Raw genomic sequence first — 20,951 nt, 5'->3', positions numbered from 1 at the left:
TGGAATAAACACTGTCACTCGGCTTTGCAGGAGTGGAGAGCTCAGGTTATCAACAAAGCCAGGAAGGATCTGCTTGGCAAATTTGGTTGAATTCTCTAAAAGAACACTTGGAGAGCCCTGTGGCCTTCCCTGAAGGTGTCTGGAGTGGAATTCTGCCAAGGAACAAATCCAGCAGTGCAGAGAGAAAACTCAGAGCAAATGAAATGATTCAGAGCCCAAGCTCCCGTTACCCTGTGCTGTCCTGCTGCTCCCTGCACAACCTTCCAAAAGTTGCTTCCCTGATGTGCTTCTGTACAGATGGAATGTCCTTCTGTGTAGAGGAGAGTTTCACCCTCCATCCTCCTCCCTTCTCTGGTAACATCAAAATCCAGTATTCCTGACATTACTGCTCATGCTCCTGGGCAAAATTCAGATGCTTTTGGATTTGACAGGGGGATGGAAAAGGACGAGAAAAGGAAATCTTATTAAACTTCATAAGCTTAAAGCAGAATTAACACTATTGTCTGGCTGTACTGAATATAACAGGGGCTCCTATCAGCTGAAACAAATACCAACCACTCGTTTTCACCTGACAAATTAAAAGGATTTGTGGGTGGTTCTTCATTTCCTTTTTGCCTGGTTAGAATTACTTCAGTTTTGAAGGTGATATGGCACTTTGATGATCTACTAGTATATTACAAATCACCAAGGACCTATAAAATGGGAATCTGAAAAGGTTTCAAATGAGACAGAGCAAGCTGCCAGAGGTTTGCAGCCTCTCCTTCTCCTCCATATCTCTGGATGAACCGAGTGGCCTGAATCCATCCCTCTGGGAAAAAAAAGAGATGATGATCTGAATATTGGCCCCTAAATCCACAGCATGAATCAGGCAGGAAAAGTATTTACATACAAACATCCTGGTAGCTGAGAAGGGAAGGAAATGAAACAGAAAAAGAACACAGTGAAAGGTTTAAATGAAGATTTAGCAATAGCCCTTCCTTGCACATTCTCAGTGAATGTGTCAGCAGAAATTTGAGGGATTCCAGAGAAGACTATGGGACATTGTTCTCATTATTTCACCTTTGACACAAAGCACTTAAAAGAGTATGGTATGCAGAATTTGTAAGGCTTGCTTGGATTTCTCAGACAGTCAATACATAAAATAATGGTCTTTCTTCAGGAAATATTAAAAGCAATTAGTCATAATTGCTTATATGGCCAAATACACACTAAGAACTTGTACGTTTGAAATAGAAACTTGTGACGTGCCCATGGAACTACTAAGCAGTATTTTTAAATCAAGTAGGAAATATCCAGCACTATTTGAAATATTCTGCTCTGTGAATGGCACTACTGGAGCATTATATTGTAACACACCCCTTGACTTCTCCCAGCACTGCCCAGTCCAAGGATGGCTCCAGCTGCCCACCCATGCACTGGTGCCACCACCCAGCACAGCTCTGCTGCTGCACAACCAGAACTGAAAGACTGTCTCCTCCTGTAAAAACCACTGAGAAAAGGTGCTCTGAGCCAAACTGCAACTGAGAAAAGGAGGGACATGTGCAGACTGTGCCTTTGGACAGCTTAGAAACTTCCCAGTTCCCCAGTGAAATGTCTCAGAAGTGGGGTTTTCTGGGTTCTGAGTGTCCCATGAAATGGCAATTTCCTAGCAAAGAACTGAAACTCTGTGTAAAACATCTTTTTTGACTATATTGTCTGTAACCACACAAGACAGTGTATTGTTTACAGCACTGTTCCCAGTTCTTTGTAACTAACCACTGAAGTTCCCCACTGAAATCATCTCTGCTTTTATACAGCTCCAGTCCCCAATCCTAAATGTCAGTGCAGTCCTTGGAGCAGAATTTGGGTTTTTTTAAAGTAGTCACTTCCTTGCTGTAACAGTCTGCTCTAAAAAACATTTAAAATACTGAACACTTGTGTCTCCTTCCTGTAGTTTTTGTAGGAGGAAATAATTCTAAGGACCTTCACCCTGGAGGCAAAGCCATGCTATACCAGCAGTTTTTCAGCCAAACTCTGCCACGTGCAAGGTTCTGGGAAGATAAACTCCTATTTTTGTTTGAAAAATTGAAAATTTTATCTCAGGGACCTGTCATTTTATTCTCTGCTTATGAAGACCACCAAGGAGAGGGTTTATCTCAACACAAACACTACAGCATCAGTTTATGAATATAACCACAGCTGCTGTCAGGAGGAGGAACAGAGCAGTTGACCTGGGAAAACTCAGGCCATGTTTCCTACTCATCAGCAGCAAAGGAGACAGAGACACTGCCCTTGGAACGGTGGAGATGTGTCAAAAAATGTTGATCAAGTGTGACCTAGACCCAGGTGAATCCCCAAATCAACCACAGAGGTTTTGAGCTGCTTTCCACCATACAATGCTTAAACCAGCATCAGCACACTGCACTCCAGCTGCTGGCAGGGAAAACCCAAACCCTGATCCCTCAGAACCTCCCACCTGTGGTTTGGAGCTTGGGTACTGCACTGATAAATCTTCTGCACACAAAATATGAGTTTGAACTGTCCATCGTAGCACTGGGAAGTGAAAATCTGTCCAGAAACCAACAAAATCTTCATGGAAAATGCCCAGAAAAAGATGTCCTAACGTAAAATTCTGCATGCTAATGTTTGTAGGGAAGGCTGCAAGGTCCAAGCATGGTTCTTTTTTTCCCCCTGGTTTTGCTATGCTTCATCACAAAGTTTAGCAAACTCTCAGGCAATGTCTTCCCTCTAAAGTTTGCAGGAACAGCAGCTATTACTGGCTATTCCAAAGAGTTTCTCAACCTGGTATTTTTGCAAAGATATTTCACTGACACTTAAAGTGTCAAGAATAAGAGCTGTGGGAAAAAAACTCCATTTCAAACCAATTAGAAAAAAAGTAAAAGAGCACTGCAGGATTTTAATTTTTCTATGGACACTTTAAAAACTGCTTAACCCAAACCATCTGCTGAAGGAGGCCCAAAGGCAGACATGATAAACTTGGTGGGAAGCTTGATTACTTCAGCTCTCTACAGGAATCAAATCAAACCTTATCCAAATCTCCTTGAAAAGTCATGCTACAGGATGCAGTTAAGGCCCCTTGAGAGGTGTCAGCCTCAAATATTTAGAGCCAACTGTAATTGAGGTCTCTTTGGTCTGTGTCCCCCAGTCCTTCCCAATACAGCAGCTGGTTTAGAGAACACATGGATCACAGAAACAATTTTATTGCCACCAGAATCAGTTCACCTTCCATAAATCACTGTTTCTTGTGTCAACATTCAGAGTCACTACACAAACTGACACTGCAGCACCTGAAGCAGGAGCTGAGGCCAAGGGTCTGGAACAGAAGTTCCCACTGCTCCAGAAAAAGTGTCAGATCATTTCAGAGAAATTCCTGAACTTGCACCAACTGAAATCACAACATTTATTTTCTAGAATCCCTCCTAATTTACTCCTCTCCTTCTGACACAGGCATTGAGCTGAAACCAAAGAGACAAAAACTCATAACTTTGACTTCTACACGTGCATTCCCTAACCTTCAGCTCCTCCTTCCATACTTTGGACAATCCCTCCTCCCCCCAGAGAAACCCAAACGGGTAATTTCCATCAGCAAATGTACTTTTTGTGGTTTCACTGCAGGGAGGGGTGTGTGTGTTTGACTACAAATGGCTTTATAGGTTGGGAATCCCTGGATTTGTCTGCATGTTATGATAAAACACAACGGAACCATTCACAAAACAAAGTTTTTACATAACAGAACGTGCAATAAAAGCGCAAGAAAGAAAGAAAAGAAAGAGAGAAAGAGAGAGAGAGAGAGAGAGGTATCCAGAGGAGAACTTACCCCGCGCTTTAGGCTCCTGAAGCAGTGGATTTTGGGTTTGGAGGTCATGAACTCGTTGAAGCGATGGGAGAGGGGTTCCTTTTGCTGCTTGGGAGACTGGGGGCCGTTGGGAACAGCAGAGGGTGAGGCAGAGGCAGGGGGAGGAGGAGGGGGCTGATGGGGGGATGTTAAAAGGGACATAAGCTACGTATAAGAGATGGAGAAGTGACAGAATAAAAACCAAAATAAAAAGATAAAAAAAAAAAAACACAAAACGAAAATAAGCATCAAAACCAATATTTGAAATTCAGAGGAAAAAAAAAAACCAAACCCAATTAAATAATTAAATATTAAAGGCCATGGTTCAAAAGAGGGGAGAAAGCAGTAGTTAAGAGTTGTGTTAAATGAAGAGTGTGATAAATGAAAGTTTTAGTAAGTGATGCAACAGAAGAGTAACACAAAAGTATTTTGAAGGAAGCTCATGCAGACTCTTCCATGCAGCTGCTATCCCCATAAATTGCCCTGTTCTGCTCTGTGGACAGCTCAGAATAATGCATATGGATAGAGCTTTCAAATACCTGAATTTAAATGGATCAGATAAGGAAGGTACCTTAGTGCCCAGTAGCGTTTCTATTATCTGGAAAACAACAAACCACATTCCTTCCTGCTTCCAAATCATACCTCAGCCATGTGCATCACACTTCACTTGTACAAGTTATTCTATGAATTTGCTCAGGAGGTAGTCCTGGGTGTGGTTTTTTTTCTGGCTACACTGATGTAAGCACCAGAGAGCTGAGCTTTTTCTCATACCAGCACTACTGGAACGACCCATTGTGAACTGGTAGATTTTTTTTTTACTTTAATTAGAAGTAGTTTGGAAGAGGGTCAGAGCAAGGGTGAGGTTAAAACAAAGAAGCTACTCTGGGCTTCCATCAGTGTTACTGAAAACTGATTCAGTCCAGTCAGCCTGACACGTCCTGGTAACCCCAGATAAATGCTGCCATGCATTATGGTGTAAAATATGACAGTGGAATGAAAAAGGTTTAATGGATACATAAGTTAATATGGTCTTTTTTTTTTAGAAAGTCAACTGCTCAGTTAGTTATGCTCCATTAGTTGTGCCTCAGGATGGAATCGCAGCAATTCCCTGTTCCCAGCCCCCCACCTGCTCACCCCAGTGCACAGACTGGAAACGCAAATGAAAAGCCAAGGAGAGTTTTAGGAGTGTCAAAAACAGTCACGCCACATCAAAGCTTCCCACAAGTAACAAGGTTAGTTGGCACACATGGCACTAGGTAAGTGGTTTACGATTCCTTCTCGGAGTTAGGAACAGAAATGGACCATGGCAGAGACGTGACAACTTAAGTTAAATTAATTTTTAAAAGTTGCAACATAATTAAAGAAATTATACAAGAAAAAAAAAAGTAAAGATATAAAGAAATTTTAAGTAACCAAAGACTACAACAAAACGCCATTATTAAGACATCAGTTATTAATTTTCCGAATCTAAAATTCTCTTTAAAAAAAAATAAAATTGTACTTGCCAGGATTACCAGACAAGACAGAGGTTATTGACAAAACACATACTAGCACCACGCTCAAGTTTGCAAATCAGTACCTTATTTTTCTTGATGAATGGCCATAACTTGCCCTTGGATTTGCCACCAAACTTCGGCTCTGACTTGCCATCCCCTCTGGAGTTTGAAAGGCTGGATTCTGAGACAGTTCTCTTCATGGGCTGCGTGAAATCCTCAAATTCGATGTCTCCCGGAGGCTCAAACCCTGATTTAAAGGCTTCTATTACCATCTGAGAGTCCTGGAATGGGACAGATCCAACACAAGTGTAAATATCTCAGGTGAGGGCTGTCATCAAATTGGTGGCACATTAAAACAGAGCAAGGACAAGAAAGTTCATCCTTGTGGGAACCAACCAGGTTCATTCCTGGGAGCGAACACCCACCCAGAGCCCAGGATCAATACCAGCCTCTCCACCTTCTGCTCCAAGACCAGGGTATTTTTCTTGGCTCTATTTTCATTCCCATGATGTGCTTTCAAAAAAACCCCCACCCAGGCACAGCACAGTATCCCACCAAAACAAGGACCTCTGAGGTGTAATGTTCAGTACTCCCAGATACTAAAGTGATAAATGCAGTTAAGAACACAACAACTACCCCACACAGAACAAAAGTCTCCAACCTGTATCTGTCAGAATGTGTTACAAGTAGGAACATAAATGGCCACAATTTATGTTTCATTATAAATCTCTAAATAAACAATCATTCTAAGGAAATAAGTCTTTATTTCCATAAATAAAGTGAGCTTTAGTCTTAAGTAGTCTATTATTGCTGCTATGAAACTCCAGTCCATCTTGCAGAGAGATCACAGAGTTGTTACTCAAAACACCAACAGATAAAAAGTAGAGGACTATGGTCTATTTAGGAAAATAAATAATACATAACTATCAATAAAGTGTAGGTTCACTGAAGGCAACTAAAGATGATGCTTAGGAAGAGTAAACTCAGGTCTTCTCACTCCAAATTCCCACTGAGCTGCCCAACTCCTGAATCTGACCACAGCCAGCAAGGTTTTCATTCCCAACACAAACCCTAAAAATTCTGGTACAAACATCTTCTAAAGGCCTTTTCATGTCTACTGGTGAAAAGCACCAAGAGCTTATTAACTGTACTGACTAGAAGAGCAATCACACCTCAGTACCTGAACAGGTAAGTGACTTGTAATAAAGATTTAAGGTCACTGAAGCCACCTTCCCTCATGGCACTGTTAGGAGGGATATAAGTCAGCCACAATGACTGTAGACTGTGTACAGTTTGTTGCTCTTTTGTTTCTTTTGACAGAGGGAAAAGAAATAAACAAATCAAAGCAAAACCACTTTTCCTACTCAGGTCTACAAACACAATTAATTATACATAAGTTCAAATTCAGACCTCAGCTTGCCAAATGCATTTAAGTCCAATGGACTCAGGGGGAAAAAATATTTTTACATACTTCCCATTTACTTGTTTTTTTTTAGGAAAGGAGATTTTTGTTATACTCTAACAGCTTTCTTCTAAGATCATTAGACAAACTGTGCCTCAGAACACAAATATCTTATCAGTCTCTAGAGAGGAGCATCACCATCCTGATCACATAAACAGATGAACTGGTTGCTTTGAAGGCATTTCACAGGTTCTGTGTATGTCTGTAGGTAAAATGCTTTCAGGAGAAATCTAGTGGGCTTCAAACTGAAAAAGAGTAGGCTTAGATTAGAGATTAGGAAGAAATTCTTCCCTGTGAGGGTGGTGAAGCCCTGGCACAGGTTGCCCAGAGAAGCTGTGGTTGCCCCTGGATCCCTGGAAGTGTCCAAGGCCAGGTTGGACGGGGCTTGGAGCAACCTGGGATAGTTGAAGGTGTCCCTGACCATGGCAGGAGGTGGAATGAGGTGATCTTTATGGTCCCTTCCAACTCAAACCATTCTGTGATTCTAAGAGACTACACAGTGTTATATTAAATATTCCACTGGTATTTTATTCTATGCACAATGCTTTTCATTTTTTCCCCTGAATTTTACAGCGTTCTTTCCATTTAGTCAAAACATCCTTCCACTACAATGGAGCTAAAAATAACCAGCGTGCTCCATATATCACAGAGATAATGTCATAACAGGAACTCCAAAGTCCATAACAAATTAGTTTTATCTGCTGCTAGAGCCTTCTGAATCGGGTTCTGCACAGGTTCACCTGGCAGTCACCACAGCTCACCCTTGCAACACGACCTCTGTGTTGCTCAAATGGTTAGAAAGGGGAAATGAAAAGAAGAAAACATTAAAAACTATTAGAAACATGGTTACAGCCGACCAGGATTCCCAGCTAATTCCAGACAGTTTCTATTGCTATTGTCAGGAATTCTGCACACTTCAATGAGGGCATAAAATAATCCTATTTACATGGTTACACATTTAGTAACTAAGCCTGAAAGAGTTGCTCCTGTGCAGAGTGGGCATGAGGCAGAACTTTATTCTCTGCAGCTTAAATATTACACAGACAGTATTAAATCTGACCCAATATGCCACTCTGGTTATTTACACTACCCAATAAAATAGAGGCCCTGGAAGAGAAGTGATGTTCCAGAATCCTGCCAGCATCCACAGAGAGAGAGAACATGGAGCTGGCCGTGGAAAGGAAGCCTGTTAGCAGTTCCAAAGTCACTTTAGAAATATGCCCTGCCTTACTATTGTACTACAAAATTCTGATGCTAAAAATCATGGTGGTTCACAGATCCCATAGGAACTCCACCTTCATGGACCAAAGTTTTTAACAAACCTACCCAAAACTGAAAATTGATTATCAAAAAGCTCTGAGATATCTACATGAAGTCCAAGGTTCTGCTGTTTAAAAAAGAAAACCAAAATGAAACAGCAACACCTTACCATCAGCAGGTAATATTTTACTGACAGCAGAAAAAAAAAAAAAAAAAAGCTGCAGAACTTGCAGGTTCCAAAATCAGCAAGAGTCAACACACAGTGTGGTACACAAGGTAAATTCTAGTAGAATTATGTGCTCTAATTTTTCTGACCAGTACATTTTATATCTTAGTTGTGTTATTCCATTTAAAGCCCTGGTTTCTGAAGTGAAGTTACCACAAAAAGAGCAGCTTTCAGTTCCATTATCCCTTTCTTCAGTAACTGCATGTGATAATGGGGCAGAAAAAAGCCAGAAGATACCAAGAGCTAAATACAAACTCCAAATGCATCGCTGCCTTTTGGCAGGTTCATAGAGTCTGACCTTACACACTTCAAGCTTGGTGACACTGTACTTCTGTTTATGATTACCAGATCCTGGGGATCTGCTCCCAGCTGGGAAGCACATGTCTGTGTGGGCTCAGAGCTTCTCACAGAGCTCTTCCTGCTCAGCAGGCTCCTGGGTTTGCTCACCATTGTGCTGCTCTATTATCACCAGCTGTCCCTGCAGTCAACTCTCCTGGAATCTGACCTCATGATCAAGGTTGACCACAGCACACACCAAGGGGACTTTCCTATCCAAAGCTTTTTCAGCTTGGGGAGTAAAGGAGACAAGCTTCAATTGTAATATGTGGAGGAAAGGGAGAAATTCTCTTGATGTCAGTTTAAGAGAGCCCAAACTTCTTGAAATGCTAAGGGGTGAGATGGTAAAGGTCTGTGGTAAGACTCTGCACTAGTGGCAAATCCAGTACATTACCTGGAAATAAAGAAAATACAGCTTTTAAATTGTTCTCATGTGCACCTACGGCCACCTGGACACAGTGGCAGGACCTGCATTGCCACAGAAGGCCAGGAACCAGCACAACACTTTCATCAGAATCAAGAAGGTAGAAACTACTATTCTAGAGATGATAAAATCCCTGATGACTTTAAAGAAAAAAGAACCATTAATGGACTTAGAACGTGCCAAACCCTTTGTCATTGTTCAGATATAAGTAGTTTGGCTAAACACATTTTTGTCAGCACGGTGTTTACAGGAGGATCCTGGTAAGTTTAGTTATCCATGCTCTGTGCAGCAGAGACTGACTTGAATATAAAATTCACCCTGATTAAGACACCCAGCTGTGTGTTTTGCTAAGATCTCACTTGAAGACTCAAGCAGAGCACAGGCTGAGATATGAATCTCCCCAATATGATTTCACCATGCAGCACCAAAAGTTGTACTTCAAGCAGGATATGTTGTTCTAACACAGGAATCTGTGCCCCAGTTCCCTGTTTTCCCACTGAGAGAGTCATTTTCAGATTCCTTGGTCTCCTGTGCCGCTCTTTGTGAGAGCCATTGCTGAACAGAGAGGAGAGGATTCATTTCAAAACTTTAGCTTTGGGCTTATGTTGCCAATTCATGGCAGTCCCCAGGCTCTGGGCACTGAGCAGCTCAGAAAAGATGCCAGTGAAAAACATGTATGGGAAATTCAAACAGCCAGCAAGACATATGCTGTATTTGAAGCACTACAATGTGATCCATGAGCAGGGCTGAAAGAACAGAGACTTCGTGTAGGGAGGGAGCAGATCATTCTGCAAACAAAACAGAAAACACATTTGCCCCTGTGGTCACTGAATATCAGGAAGCTCAATTGAGCTCTTTATCAGCCTTTTTATCAGAAAAGCTTCTTTGCATCCTACAGTGATGTTCAGAAAGCAAGGTTTGCTCATTTGCAGGTTGCCAGCAAACCTCAAATCTGCAAAGAAAGATTTTACAAGAAGATTTCACCAGAGTTGTTTGCAATAGTTTATGTAGCCAATACTTTAAAGATTTTCATTATTATAAAACTAGTTGGAATGAAGACATATCTGAAACGTTGTTTTCTGACTATGAGACATAGAAACAACCTTTACAAGAATTGCTGATTACTAAGTATTTGAAATTATCCAACATTATCTTATTCTATGCAGAAGCCTATTTTTCAATTACAATACTTCAAAAAGTAATTATCCTAGCAAAAGGAGAGAATGTTCCTAAAAGAATAAAATTTAAAAATAACAAGCATGGCAGTAGAGGCATTTCTGGTTGTTAAGTAGATTTGGGGAATAATCTGAGCACATCCTGCCTCAGACAAAGCAGCTTGGGACACGAAGCTGTGCTTTGGTTTAGATCTACGACTGCAGAGCTCTGGTGCTGCAGCCTGGACACAGGATTTAATTCTCCACATACATGAGATCAATACTAAAGATGACAATCCACAATGCAAGACTTACATTCTTGTGATCCACTGATTCTGCAGCCTTTGTTATCTCATCCAGACACTTCCCAATGATGGGGATCACTTGGCGGTCGACTTCGGCGAAGGTTTTCATGGACTCACCTATCCTCACGATCCGCCTCTCCTCCATCTCCTGTATTTTCTAAAATGTTACAGTCCATTCAGATCAAACATCAAGATTAACTTCACAGTTTCACCCACTTTTCCTCCCCAGCCTACATCAGCTGCTTTAAAACTTCTGGTTTAAATATATTCTTCAGGACAAACTAGGACAGCTGTTCTCAGGAAGGCACCAAGTGATGCTGTTCCCTCAAACATCAAAATGCCATTCTGAAAGTAATCTCTTTTACTATTACTGGGAATTTAGCAATTAACTTTTTATGTTAAAAACTGCTGATTTGCCAAAACCCCAGCTTTAGACTTGTAAGGATTGGCTCCTAAGGGCTTTAAGAGAATTTCTGCAACAATAAATTCATTTTCTGTGCATGTTCTGAAAGATCTTATTTTCATTCCACTGCAGAATCCATGGAAATAAAAAATCTTGATGTCTCCCCTTCTCCATTTCCCTAGAAGGTAATTTTTGGTTTACAAGCAGTCCTATACATGGTGTATAGTTCACAATGCAATACATGGTGTATTGATGCACAATACAGCATGTGTTGTTCACACCAGGGCTTCCCAACATATGCTCCTCGTTGCTTAGTGGATTCAGTGCCAAGATCTTCAGCATCTATTCCACAGGCCTCTCATTTACAACAAGGGAAACTGGATGTGGCATAATTCTGACAAATTACAACAGGATACAGAAGGGTATGAGAGGAATAGGCTGTTTCACACTGGACTGCAGGAATCCTATGGAACATCATCAGCTTAAAAATCCCCACGGCCTTGACTGATCCACAAGCAACAACAATTCTTTACAAAAAAAAAAAACCCAAACTTATTTCAAAACCTAAAAGAAATCACTAGAGCTTACTGGGGCACTGATAGGGAAAAGGGCACATCTGCAGGACTTTAACATGCCCCCCACCAGCTCCTCCACTAAACACAAATGCATTGCAAAAAAATGTTATATTTGATCCCAGGAATAACTCATCTCAAGGCATTGGTTTGAAACACCACAGGGCAAAAGAGGTGCCCATTTAGCTCAGAAGTTTCAGCAGTGGGTAGGAAAGTGCGTGTTTGCTACGCAAATATCAGTTATTTCTCATCTGATGACAAGCATGTGACATTTCCTCCCTTAGAAAGGTTGTATGTTCCACTTCTGATGCTTATGACCCATTACAGTGGAACAGTCATTTCCAACTTCTGTTCTACTACATTAATCCCCATTCGTTCAGCTGAGCACAAACTCGGCTCTCCAGTCAGAATAAATGGGATGGCTTTTTTATTCTTCCTCTACAGCCTTTTCTTTAGGCACTTTAAGACATAATCAGCACTAAACCCTTTGGCATTCACTACTGCAGAATTACTGTGCTTTACATTTAAACATCTGTGAGGCCTGATTTGAGCACAGGTTACAAAGGGCTGTGAGATGCAACGATGCCCAGCTGACTCCTGCCCCAACAATGCAAATGATGTTCTCATCCCCAGCTGCACAGGCACAAGAGTTGAACAGAGCCAGACTGTGAGGATTCCAAAGGCCACCGTAATCTGTCATGACAGCTCAATGTCACCTTCCTCATATATTACTGATCCCTTGATATCTAGTCTAAGAAACTGGGATCATTTATCCTACCGTCTCTTGAGGTGTCAGATTGCAGGTAAAATTTACTAAGAATGACCAAAAAAGTTAGCAAAAAATAAAAGTCAGGGATTGAGGTGATGTGCAACATGACCCTCTGTTCTTATCACAGAACTATGAGCTACTCTAGATGTGTGCCAGTGTCCCTTACCTGGAAGATGTTTGGTATGTGTGTGTAGTAATGCTCGTGCTGCTCACTGTTGAACTTCTGTAGGGTGGAAGAATATTCTGCTTTGCTGTCTTCTGCCATCTGATGTCGCAGCTGGGCTTGCTGTCTTGCCTGAAGAAATACCCAAAGAAATTTATAATTTACTACATGGAAAGAAATTGCATTTGTTGTTCTCTTCATCTTACTATCCAGGAACATCAGGATTCAGGACTCAGAACACTCCAGCTTTTGGTTTACTCATATTTTGTGATGGAGTTCATCTCACCAAGCACAAGCTGCAGCCTGGGCAGTGCTGCTGTTCCTTTCTTGTGTTACCAATCCATGAACCATTTTGCATTCCATGAACAACCTTTGGCACACACACGTAAAACACCAAAAACAAGCTTGTCCCTGTGCCTGTCCACTGGACAGGCACCTTCTTGGCACACTTGTGGACACTCTTCTTGCTCCACATATGCCCTGTTGGATGGCACCTACTTTCCTCTAATGAACTGCTTCCCTGCTGCTGAGCAGTATTTTCTGGGGAAAGGGAAGTGAGGAAAAAACCCAGCACAGTTTTGTCTCATTTCCCATGCCTTAGGCAACATGATCATGACAAAACATCTTAACTCTGTGTATTCTGCAGAGTCCTTTACCCACACTCCCTCCAACAGCTCTGGCATGAAGCTTACGAGGAGAGGGGAGCCTGAGCAGCAGCTGAGACACGACTCCCTTCCTATTTTTACCCACACAGATGATTTGTTTTGCTGCCCAACACAGCAGAGCACTGGGCAATTAATCTCACTTCTTTCCCTAGAATAATCTGTCCCTGAGTGACCCTTTTATATTTTCAGATTCTTCCCCTTACAGTTCTGCTTTCCAAGGCCTTCTGTCATCTGCTTCACTGCCCAATATTATTCCCCTACTCCCTGTCCCATCTGTTTGGTTTAGATGCCTTTTCCTTCCTTGCCAGTGGCCTTCATACAGCAACTCTTCCTTCTCTTCCCTTCCTACATCCCTGTGCCTTCACTGCCTGTCCTGCTCCTGTCTCTGAAGCTCCCCCTCACCTGGCCAGAGCTCTGCTGCTCAATTGCTGAATAACCCTTTAAGACAAGGAGGTTATTTAAGAATTCAACATTAAATTTAAATTTAAAATTTAAATTTAAAAATTACTTAAAGCACTTTGGAATGTTTCAGGGAACACAACACAGCAAAGAATTTTAGCACATTTCAAGTGGGCTCCCATTAAAACCAGTTCAGATCAGGGTTATTCTTTGAACTGTTCCAAGCAGACAGTAGTTTCCTGACAATAAATCCATGAAATACCAAATCATGGAACATTGTAGTAATCATAAATGGAAGGCAACAAATTCTGCCAGAGGGTTTCAAATCTCAATTTGTCAAGCTCGCACATCTCACCTAATAATTTACTTCACCTCAATTCAGCTATTGCTTTTGCAGTCAATTGTAGGAATTTCCCAGATCCCCTTCACATTCCTTCTACAGAAATAATTCAAGCAGAATGAGGAGATACTGGGCACTAAGTGCATCACAGGAATGAAACAGTAGCATCAGATGGAAAAGAATGTGACTATAACCAAATAAATGAATCCAATAGAAGGCAGACTTTCAACTTTGCTTGTGTCCCAGGAGATTTAAGTGTCCACTAACTCCTGCAAAGGATGAGTGTGTAACTTCAGCATAATTACCTGCTACAATCAGATTCCAAGAAGCCACATCAATCATTTCCCTGCCCAAGTGCTTTAAAGCTTATTAAACTTTATCATCCACGCACTCACACACAGCTCCATTAAACGTGAGTGGAAAACAACTTAGCCTTGTACTACAAACACAAATTTACCAGGAAAACAAAGTCAGCCATGGAAGGGTGGGACAGCTGGAAGAGTGGTGCAGGCTTGTCTCCCAAGCCCTTCCTCACATCCCAGCTGCTGCAGATCAATATCCATTTGTGAGGCCCATTCTCCTCATCTACCTAAGAGCAAACCCATTGTCTGAGCTGACTTTACACCAGCCCTGCTCCCACTCACACAGTTCTCTCTCTCTCTCTTTTTTTTATAATTTTAAATAGTGCAACTCCGGAATTTGTCCCTTGACTCTATTGTTGAAGCAGAAAAACAAGAAATCCATTATTATACATTTCCAGGCAGATCCAGCAAGTATTAAGCCAGAGTTCATTTTGGTGAGCAAACTCAATTGCTGTGTATGACAAAGTAACTCTGAGCTCAATGTATACAGGAGCAGACAACCAGTTTCCAAAATGATCTTAACTGGCCCCAAATAAGAGGGGGAAGCAGATGAGTAAATAAAATTGGGTGCATTCCAAAACCAAGAATTTTTCTGAGAGCCCTAGTGATGTTTTGTTTCTCCTGGCCATTTAATGCATTTGGCAAGCTTTAAACAGCTTAAATATTTTTCCAATGAGGTATTTGGATCTTAAAATAAGAATATAAAAAAAAAATCTAGAATTTTTGTATTACTTCATTTGAGTATGTCACTTACTCTAACATCATCACTTCCATTATCAACAGAATTACATTTTATAGGCTCCTGCACTCTGCTGAAGCACTGAGTGATAAAAATGAGTTGATGTTAAGTTTCACATTCAGAGTAATGGATGCAGTAGCCTGGAGCTGCAGACACTCACAGGAGCTATTTCAGGAGTAATTTATAGTTGAGCTTTACAGAAAATAAAGTTTTGCCTTCTTTACTGCTCACTTGTGCATGCAAACAGCTTCAAAGAAGGTTTTTTGGGGGGCCTCCTAGAGTTAATGTTAAGAATATTTTCTCTGAACAGTATTTCCAGAAGGAAAGGCTTTGGAATAATTGGGCTCTGGAAAACCAGACCATGATTTTAGATATAAGAGAATGATACTGTGATGCAGCTTTCAGTTAACACACTCTGTCCTTTAACTGGGCAGGGATGACTGAGCAGGAGCTCACATTTCCAGCACCACATGTGAAACCACAATCCAGATTTCCTACCAACTGCCAGATTGCTCAGTTTGTAAGAGATTCAAGGCAAGGTACTCTGAATGCAACAAAAAATCCCCTCCCTTCTTCAAAGAAAGAAAGAAAGAAAGAATGAGGTCACCTTTCAGCAACACCAAAAAGCAAAAAGCATATGTAAACCTGAGAGATTTGTGGGAAGAACAGCAGCAATCTGCTTTCAAATGCCTAATGCTGAAAAAGACACACAGATTTTGCACACCCCCAACCCCAAACAACCCTTTATAACATCTTTTTGTCCCCAAATAAACACGCACAGTGTATAAACGTGTCCCTTTCTCTCCAAAGTCTGTTTTTGTTAAGGCAGTTCTTCTCTGGACTCACATGGCAGCAACAAAACTGTAAGGTCACATATGTCAATGCTTATAAAATGCTCCCAAAAATGAATGACAGCCCAGTACCTGCAGCACCACTAACCTTGCAGTGAGCATACAGCTTAAGCTTCAGGCTCCCACTGCCATGGTAATCAGATTTAAACACAGTCACACCAGGGGAGTGTTTTCTGTAACTCAGAGAACGCTGTGGGTAAAGGAAGCACAGCTCTGATAGACTGAACTAGGTAAAATCTCACTAGCAGCAGGAAAGGCTTATTATGTGTGACCTCCTCTCCCAGAACCTATACAAAACTGCCATTAAATATAATCAAAACCAATCTTTTATCTTTTCTTTAGAGACAGCTTTACTAGATGATGGGGGAGAAAGCAGGGCAGTAGTGAAGTGCAGAGCAGTAATAATTTTCAAAGTGTTGATTTTTAAAAATCAGTAGAACTGTGTCTGTCTTTAGTGTTTAAAAAAAACACAACATCCAGGTCTCAACAGCACCCACCTTAGGTGAAAAACAACACTAAACTCAATAGCTACATGAGCCTGCAACACCCACTATGGCATCTATCAAGGTAGCAGGAAGAACACAAAGATATTTACTCAAGATTATTTTAACCACATTTCCTGCAGAATTTTCTACTTAACCACTGAGTTGCAAAGACCAGACTTTCAAACATCATCAAAAGTTAATTACAGCTGTTTAGATGACTCTACCAGAAGCCCAGAGATACCAGAGAGGCAGATGCCAGGGTGGGACACTGATGCTCTAAAATTTTTCATGACTGAAGTACTTACGGAAGTATTTGTTTCCCCTTTAAAACAAGAAATAAGAAATTAGCAACACTTTTACTCTGAAGTAACCTGTGTCTGAGAGATATATTTAGTCTGAACCTGCTCATCACCTGTGTGAAACCCCCTGCAGTTTAGCAATATGATGAAACTTCAGCAATCACCAAAGAGCAGAATGAGATCAAAGAATTACAGACACGGGAACGTCTCCACAGCCCTTGCAAACGTGCAGTACTAGTACAGCTTTATATATCGATCTGAATTAAATCAATCCTAATACTTTATGCCTTGGAGTAGGAAACTTTAACAGAGAAAGGGAATATGGACATCTTTATGATGGGCACTGCCAACCCTGAAGGTGTGAGAAAGCATTTTCAAGCTGCTACATGTTACATGCTGCCTCCAAAAAGAATTAAAATCCAAATCCTTGCATAGTGTTACATATACCTTCTCCCCCCAAAACCCTGTTTGATATGAAATGCAACTGGTGATACAGTGTAGGAGAATTTTTTTAAAACCAGGTCCACTTTCTGTCATTTTAGTCTCCAATGCAGAAAAGAATGAGGAGATTTTGCTGAGAACAATTTTCTAAAGACACATTCCAGAAACAGCAAGAGGGTCAATAGACACACTGTCTTCTGGGTTTACACAGACAAAAAAATGCAGCTCCTTGGGGCTGTTATGGTGGGAGTGATATGAATAACTGAAAAGGGCAGAAAAAAACCTTGGCTGCTATTCAGCTGGTCCACACTAAGTGGAACAGTTCAACTTCTCAGCAGTCGCTCTTGTCCAGAATGGCAGAGTTTCCAGTCAAAACGCTGGTGTCACTTTATTTCTTCTTTCTTTTCTCCCATTCTGCCCCCCTCTTTTCTTTCAAACCCAGACAGCATGTGAGATCCTTCACTGCCAGGCCACTGCCTGCCAAGATAGATCTGTCTTTGGCAAATCCAAGATCAAACTAAAATGCAAACATAAGAAAAAAAACAACCAAAAATCACCCCTGCCCCCACCTCTCAACTACCCAAGCCCTTCAAAATAACTTAATGATAAAGGCAGACTCAGAAACACTTCACCAATTTCAGGAATGCTTTCAATTGCTCACAGATTTTTCAGCCTCAGGCTCTGGTCCTCCCCTCCACAGCCTCTCTGTGACCACCAGGCACCATCAGGGAGCCTCTTGGGAGCAGCAGCACTGGCAGGGTTTGCAGAATCATTAATAACAGTGGGCATCCTGCCACAGCCTTCAAAACAGGGCCAGGACTGCAGGCCTGGATTTACATAGCCTCCAAATCAAGCTGCACTGTTTACTATTTTACAATAACCAGTTGGGTCTCTCTGAACTGGCAAGAAGAAAAAGGATTTGAAGTTTGCTTTCCTGAAAGCAGAAAAAAAAAAAAAAAAAGAAAGAAAAGCAGAATAGGGGTGCAAAATAACATCCAGGGAAAGAAACAAAGGGGAAAATCCTTTCTTTTTACACTAGGGGATGTGGGGAAAAAATCTGAGTCTCTGTGGATCCCTGAAATCCTTTGGCTGAATATAATACACAAATGAGCAAACCACTGAAAGGGGACAGAGAATCTTCATCACCACATCTCAGGAATGGTTATCTAGTGCAGTTGCACTGCACGTAATTCTGCCAGAATTCAGAAACTCACACAAACAGGAGATATCCCAAAGGAACACAGCCCCAGTGAAGCCCTAACAATTAAGATGGATGAAATTAATTAAGAAGAGCAGCACGTGCCACCGTGCCATGTGCCAGAGAAGCACCTCTCAGCACACTGCTCCAAGTTATTCCCTGGGGAATAACTGTGCCTTCAGTCCAAAAGTTTGTCTCTTTGCACTGCCATTCTCATGTCAGGAATACTAAATATCCAAACTCCCTGGGTCACCAAACTGCAAATCCCTGCTAACACCCAGGAATTTGCCACACAGCTCGGAGAAATGCAGTTCCACAAGGATATCTAGCAGGCCTGGTTTAATACAAAAGAAGGAGAATCTCTGTGGGTGGAAGGTTATGTGGACTTGAGGGAGGAGAGAACAAGAAAAGATCTATTTGGAGCCGTGGCCAACAATGTTTAAATGATTTCTGGAGGTCTGTTTAGTTGTACTACATAAGCAATTAAGTCCTGTGGTGTATAAATCTGAGCATTGAATACAAATAGTGGAAATTATTTCTTGAATATAAATAATGGAAATTTCAGGACTGTATAATAGATTACTTCGCTCATACTTGGAATACTGGGCACAGCTCTAGTCATCTCTCTCCAAGAAAGAATTTACAAACACAGCCAATGCAGAACAGACAGTCAGGGTTGAAGAACGTTACCAGGATGAATCTGCCAGCCTTGAAGACCAACTTTATGGGTACAATACACAAAGTTGTCTCTTGGAGAGGTGAATTAGTCAACAACAACATTGAAAAGGCAAGTGTTCTCAACACTTCCTCACCTCAGCATCTGTCAGGCCACACCTGGAATACTGGGTTCAGTTTTGGTCTCTATTACACAAAAAAAAATGTGGACAGACTGGAGGGGGTTCAGAAGGGGCACAAAGATGATCCAAGGACTGGGAAGCTGCCATGTGAGGAAAGGCTGAAAGACATGGGTTTGTTCAGCCTCAAAAGAGAAGGCTTAGGGTACTTTATGTTCCAGTATTTAAAGGGTGGCTGCAGAGAAGGTGGAGACTCCCTTTTTACAAGGAGTCACATGGAAAAGATGAGGGGTAAAGGGTACAAGTTACCCCTGGGGAGATCCCCACTGGACACCAGAGGACAATTTTTCACAGTGAGAAAAATGAGCTATTGGAATGATGTCCCCAGGGAAGTGGTGGATTCCCCAGCGTGGGACACTTTTACTGAAAAGGGTGCTGGGCCATCTTGTCTAGACCAGGCTTTTGCCAAGGAAGGTTGGACCAGATGATCCTCGAGGTCCCTTCCAACCTGGTATTCTATGATTCACTGAAACTAAAGAGCTGGCAAACTACACTGGCTAAATTCTGAGGCTTTAGTTCCTACAAAGCTGAAAAGATCTGTTCTAATGTTTTGACAGAAAAAGGATGGCTATAAACAAGATTTCCAGTGGTACAGCATAAACTAATTGCTTTGCATTAGCTAAGAATGCCAGTTATATTGCAATTCTGATTGAAACTGCTGCTTATCCCTAAGTCTTAAGCCTCCCCTCCCTTTAGCAATTCACCTCCCAAAAGAGTTGTATTGCCACAAAACTCAAATTGCCATGTAGAGCATTGCTGCAGAGGAGCACTGCTAAGGGGAAATATAAGTTCAGTTGGATTTCCTTATCTTGCACTAAAACTGACTGATGATCTGCTCTTTGATCTCTTAACACCACACACAGTGCATGTATGGGACACATATGGATATTTATTAAGTTCTCCATCCAGTCCTGCTGGAGTCATTAACTCTCTATTGAGCAGAAATCGACACTCTTAAATTAATCATGATTCCAAAAGGGAAACAGCTGCTGTGCACAGAGAGTCACGGATGGCAGGTTGTAAACAAGGCTTACTCTTCCAGAAATGCAAACTGCTGTCCTGAGGGACTCCCTGTGTTCACACACTACATCATCCATTAGGAAGGAAGCAGTTCAGGAAGGATATTGGGGTCTGCACAACCTAGGGAAGTAACGTTAGCATGAATCTAATGGCCTTAAATCACGTTACCCAGCAAAGACTGCACTTGAATTGATGGGAAATCTGAGCTACTCCACAAGCAAAGACACAGTAGCTTTAGCCAGCTTCATCTGTGGAGCAAATGGGAAGCAGAAACCTACTCAACATATATAAAAGTCATCCCCATGCAGAGAACACAGAAAAATCTTATACGGTGTCTCACTCTCAAATCAGAAATGCACAGGCCAGGCCCTCCTGCACCATCCTCCTTGCACACCTCACCTGTGCAGAGGTGCAGCTCACAGCAGGGAACAGGGAAAAGCAAAGCCTCTGGGACTACTCACTGCACTGAGTATTTGCCACATTAATGACACAAAGGTTGTAAATCTTCGCCACCTTTGCATGGCACCACATTTTCTAAAATGCTGGTAAGTTCACCGTGCCAGTGGGTGCCTTGATGTGCACAGGAGAGGGAGGGGATATTAAGTCCCACTGTCACAGAGCAGATGACTTAGCACCTCCTGAAAATTAGGCCAGTTAAGTAGTTAAGGTCTGCAGAAAGCAGATGCCCACGGCCTCGGGTTATGCTGCAGTTTACTGCTGACAGACTTGACTGAGTAAACCTCAGTGACACCGTGGCCACAGCAGAGCCCTGAGCTGGAGCTGTCCCTCAGGTTGGTCTGTGGTGTCAGCGACCCACGTGGCACCCGGCCCTGCTGTGACTCGGCTGCTGTCCTGACAAAGCCTGCAAACTGAGTGCAGGACATACTGAAACA

At 41.8% G+C, this 20,951-nt stretch overlaps 1 protein-coding gene across 21 annotated transcripts in view; it reads right to left on the bottom strand.

Annotated features, from left to right (window-relative positions):
- The window catches only part of FNBP1 (formin binding protein 1), a 97,660-nt gene that overhangs the window by 20,674 nt on the left and 56,035 nt on the right, over positions 1–20,951 (bottom strand). For 12 of the 21 annotated variants that reach the window (XM_051807711.1, XM_051807706.1, XM_051807707.1 and 9 more), the window contains 4 exons: positions 12,409–12,537; positions 10,509–10,655; positions 5,415–5,612; positions 3,818–4,000 (listed from right to left, as the gene is read on the bottom strand). In XM_051807711.1, coding sequence (XP_051663671.1) covers positions 3,818–4,000; positions 5,415–5,612; positions 10,509–10,655; positions 12,409–12,537 — 657 coding nt within the window. Of the gene's footprint in view, positions 1–3,817; positions 4,001–4,406; positions 4,434–5,414; positions 5,613–10,508; positions 10,656–12,408; positions 12,538–20,951 lie in introns of all 21 variants that reach the window. The other 9 variants (XM_051807713.1, XM_051807718.1, XM_051807720.1 and 6 more) reach the window with 4 other exon arrangements.

This window comes from Manacus candei, unplaced genomic scaffold (assembly GCF_025592945.1).
Source record: "Manacus candei isolate 608988 ecotype Guabito, Panama unplaced genomic scaffold, ASM2559294v1 h1tg000071l, whole genome shotgun sequence".
In the NCBI taxonomy this organism is placed as follows: Eukaryota; Metazoa; Chordata; class Aves; order Passeriformes; family Pipridae; genus Manacus; species Manacus candei.
The sequence above is the reverse complement of the archived record's forward strand: the minus strand, read 5'-3'. Positions and strand labels throughout refer to the sequence as shown.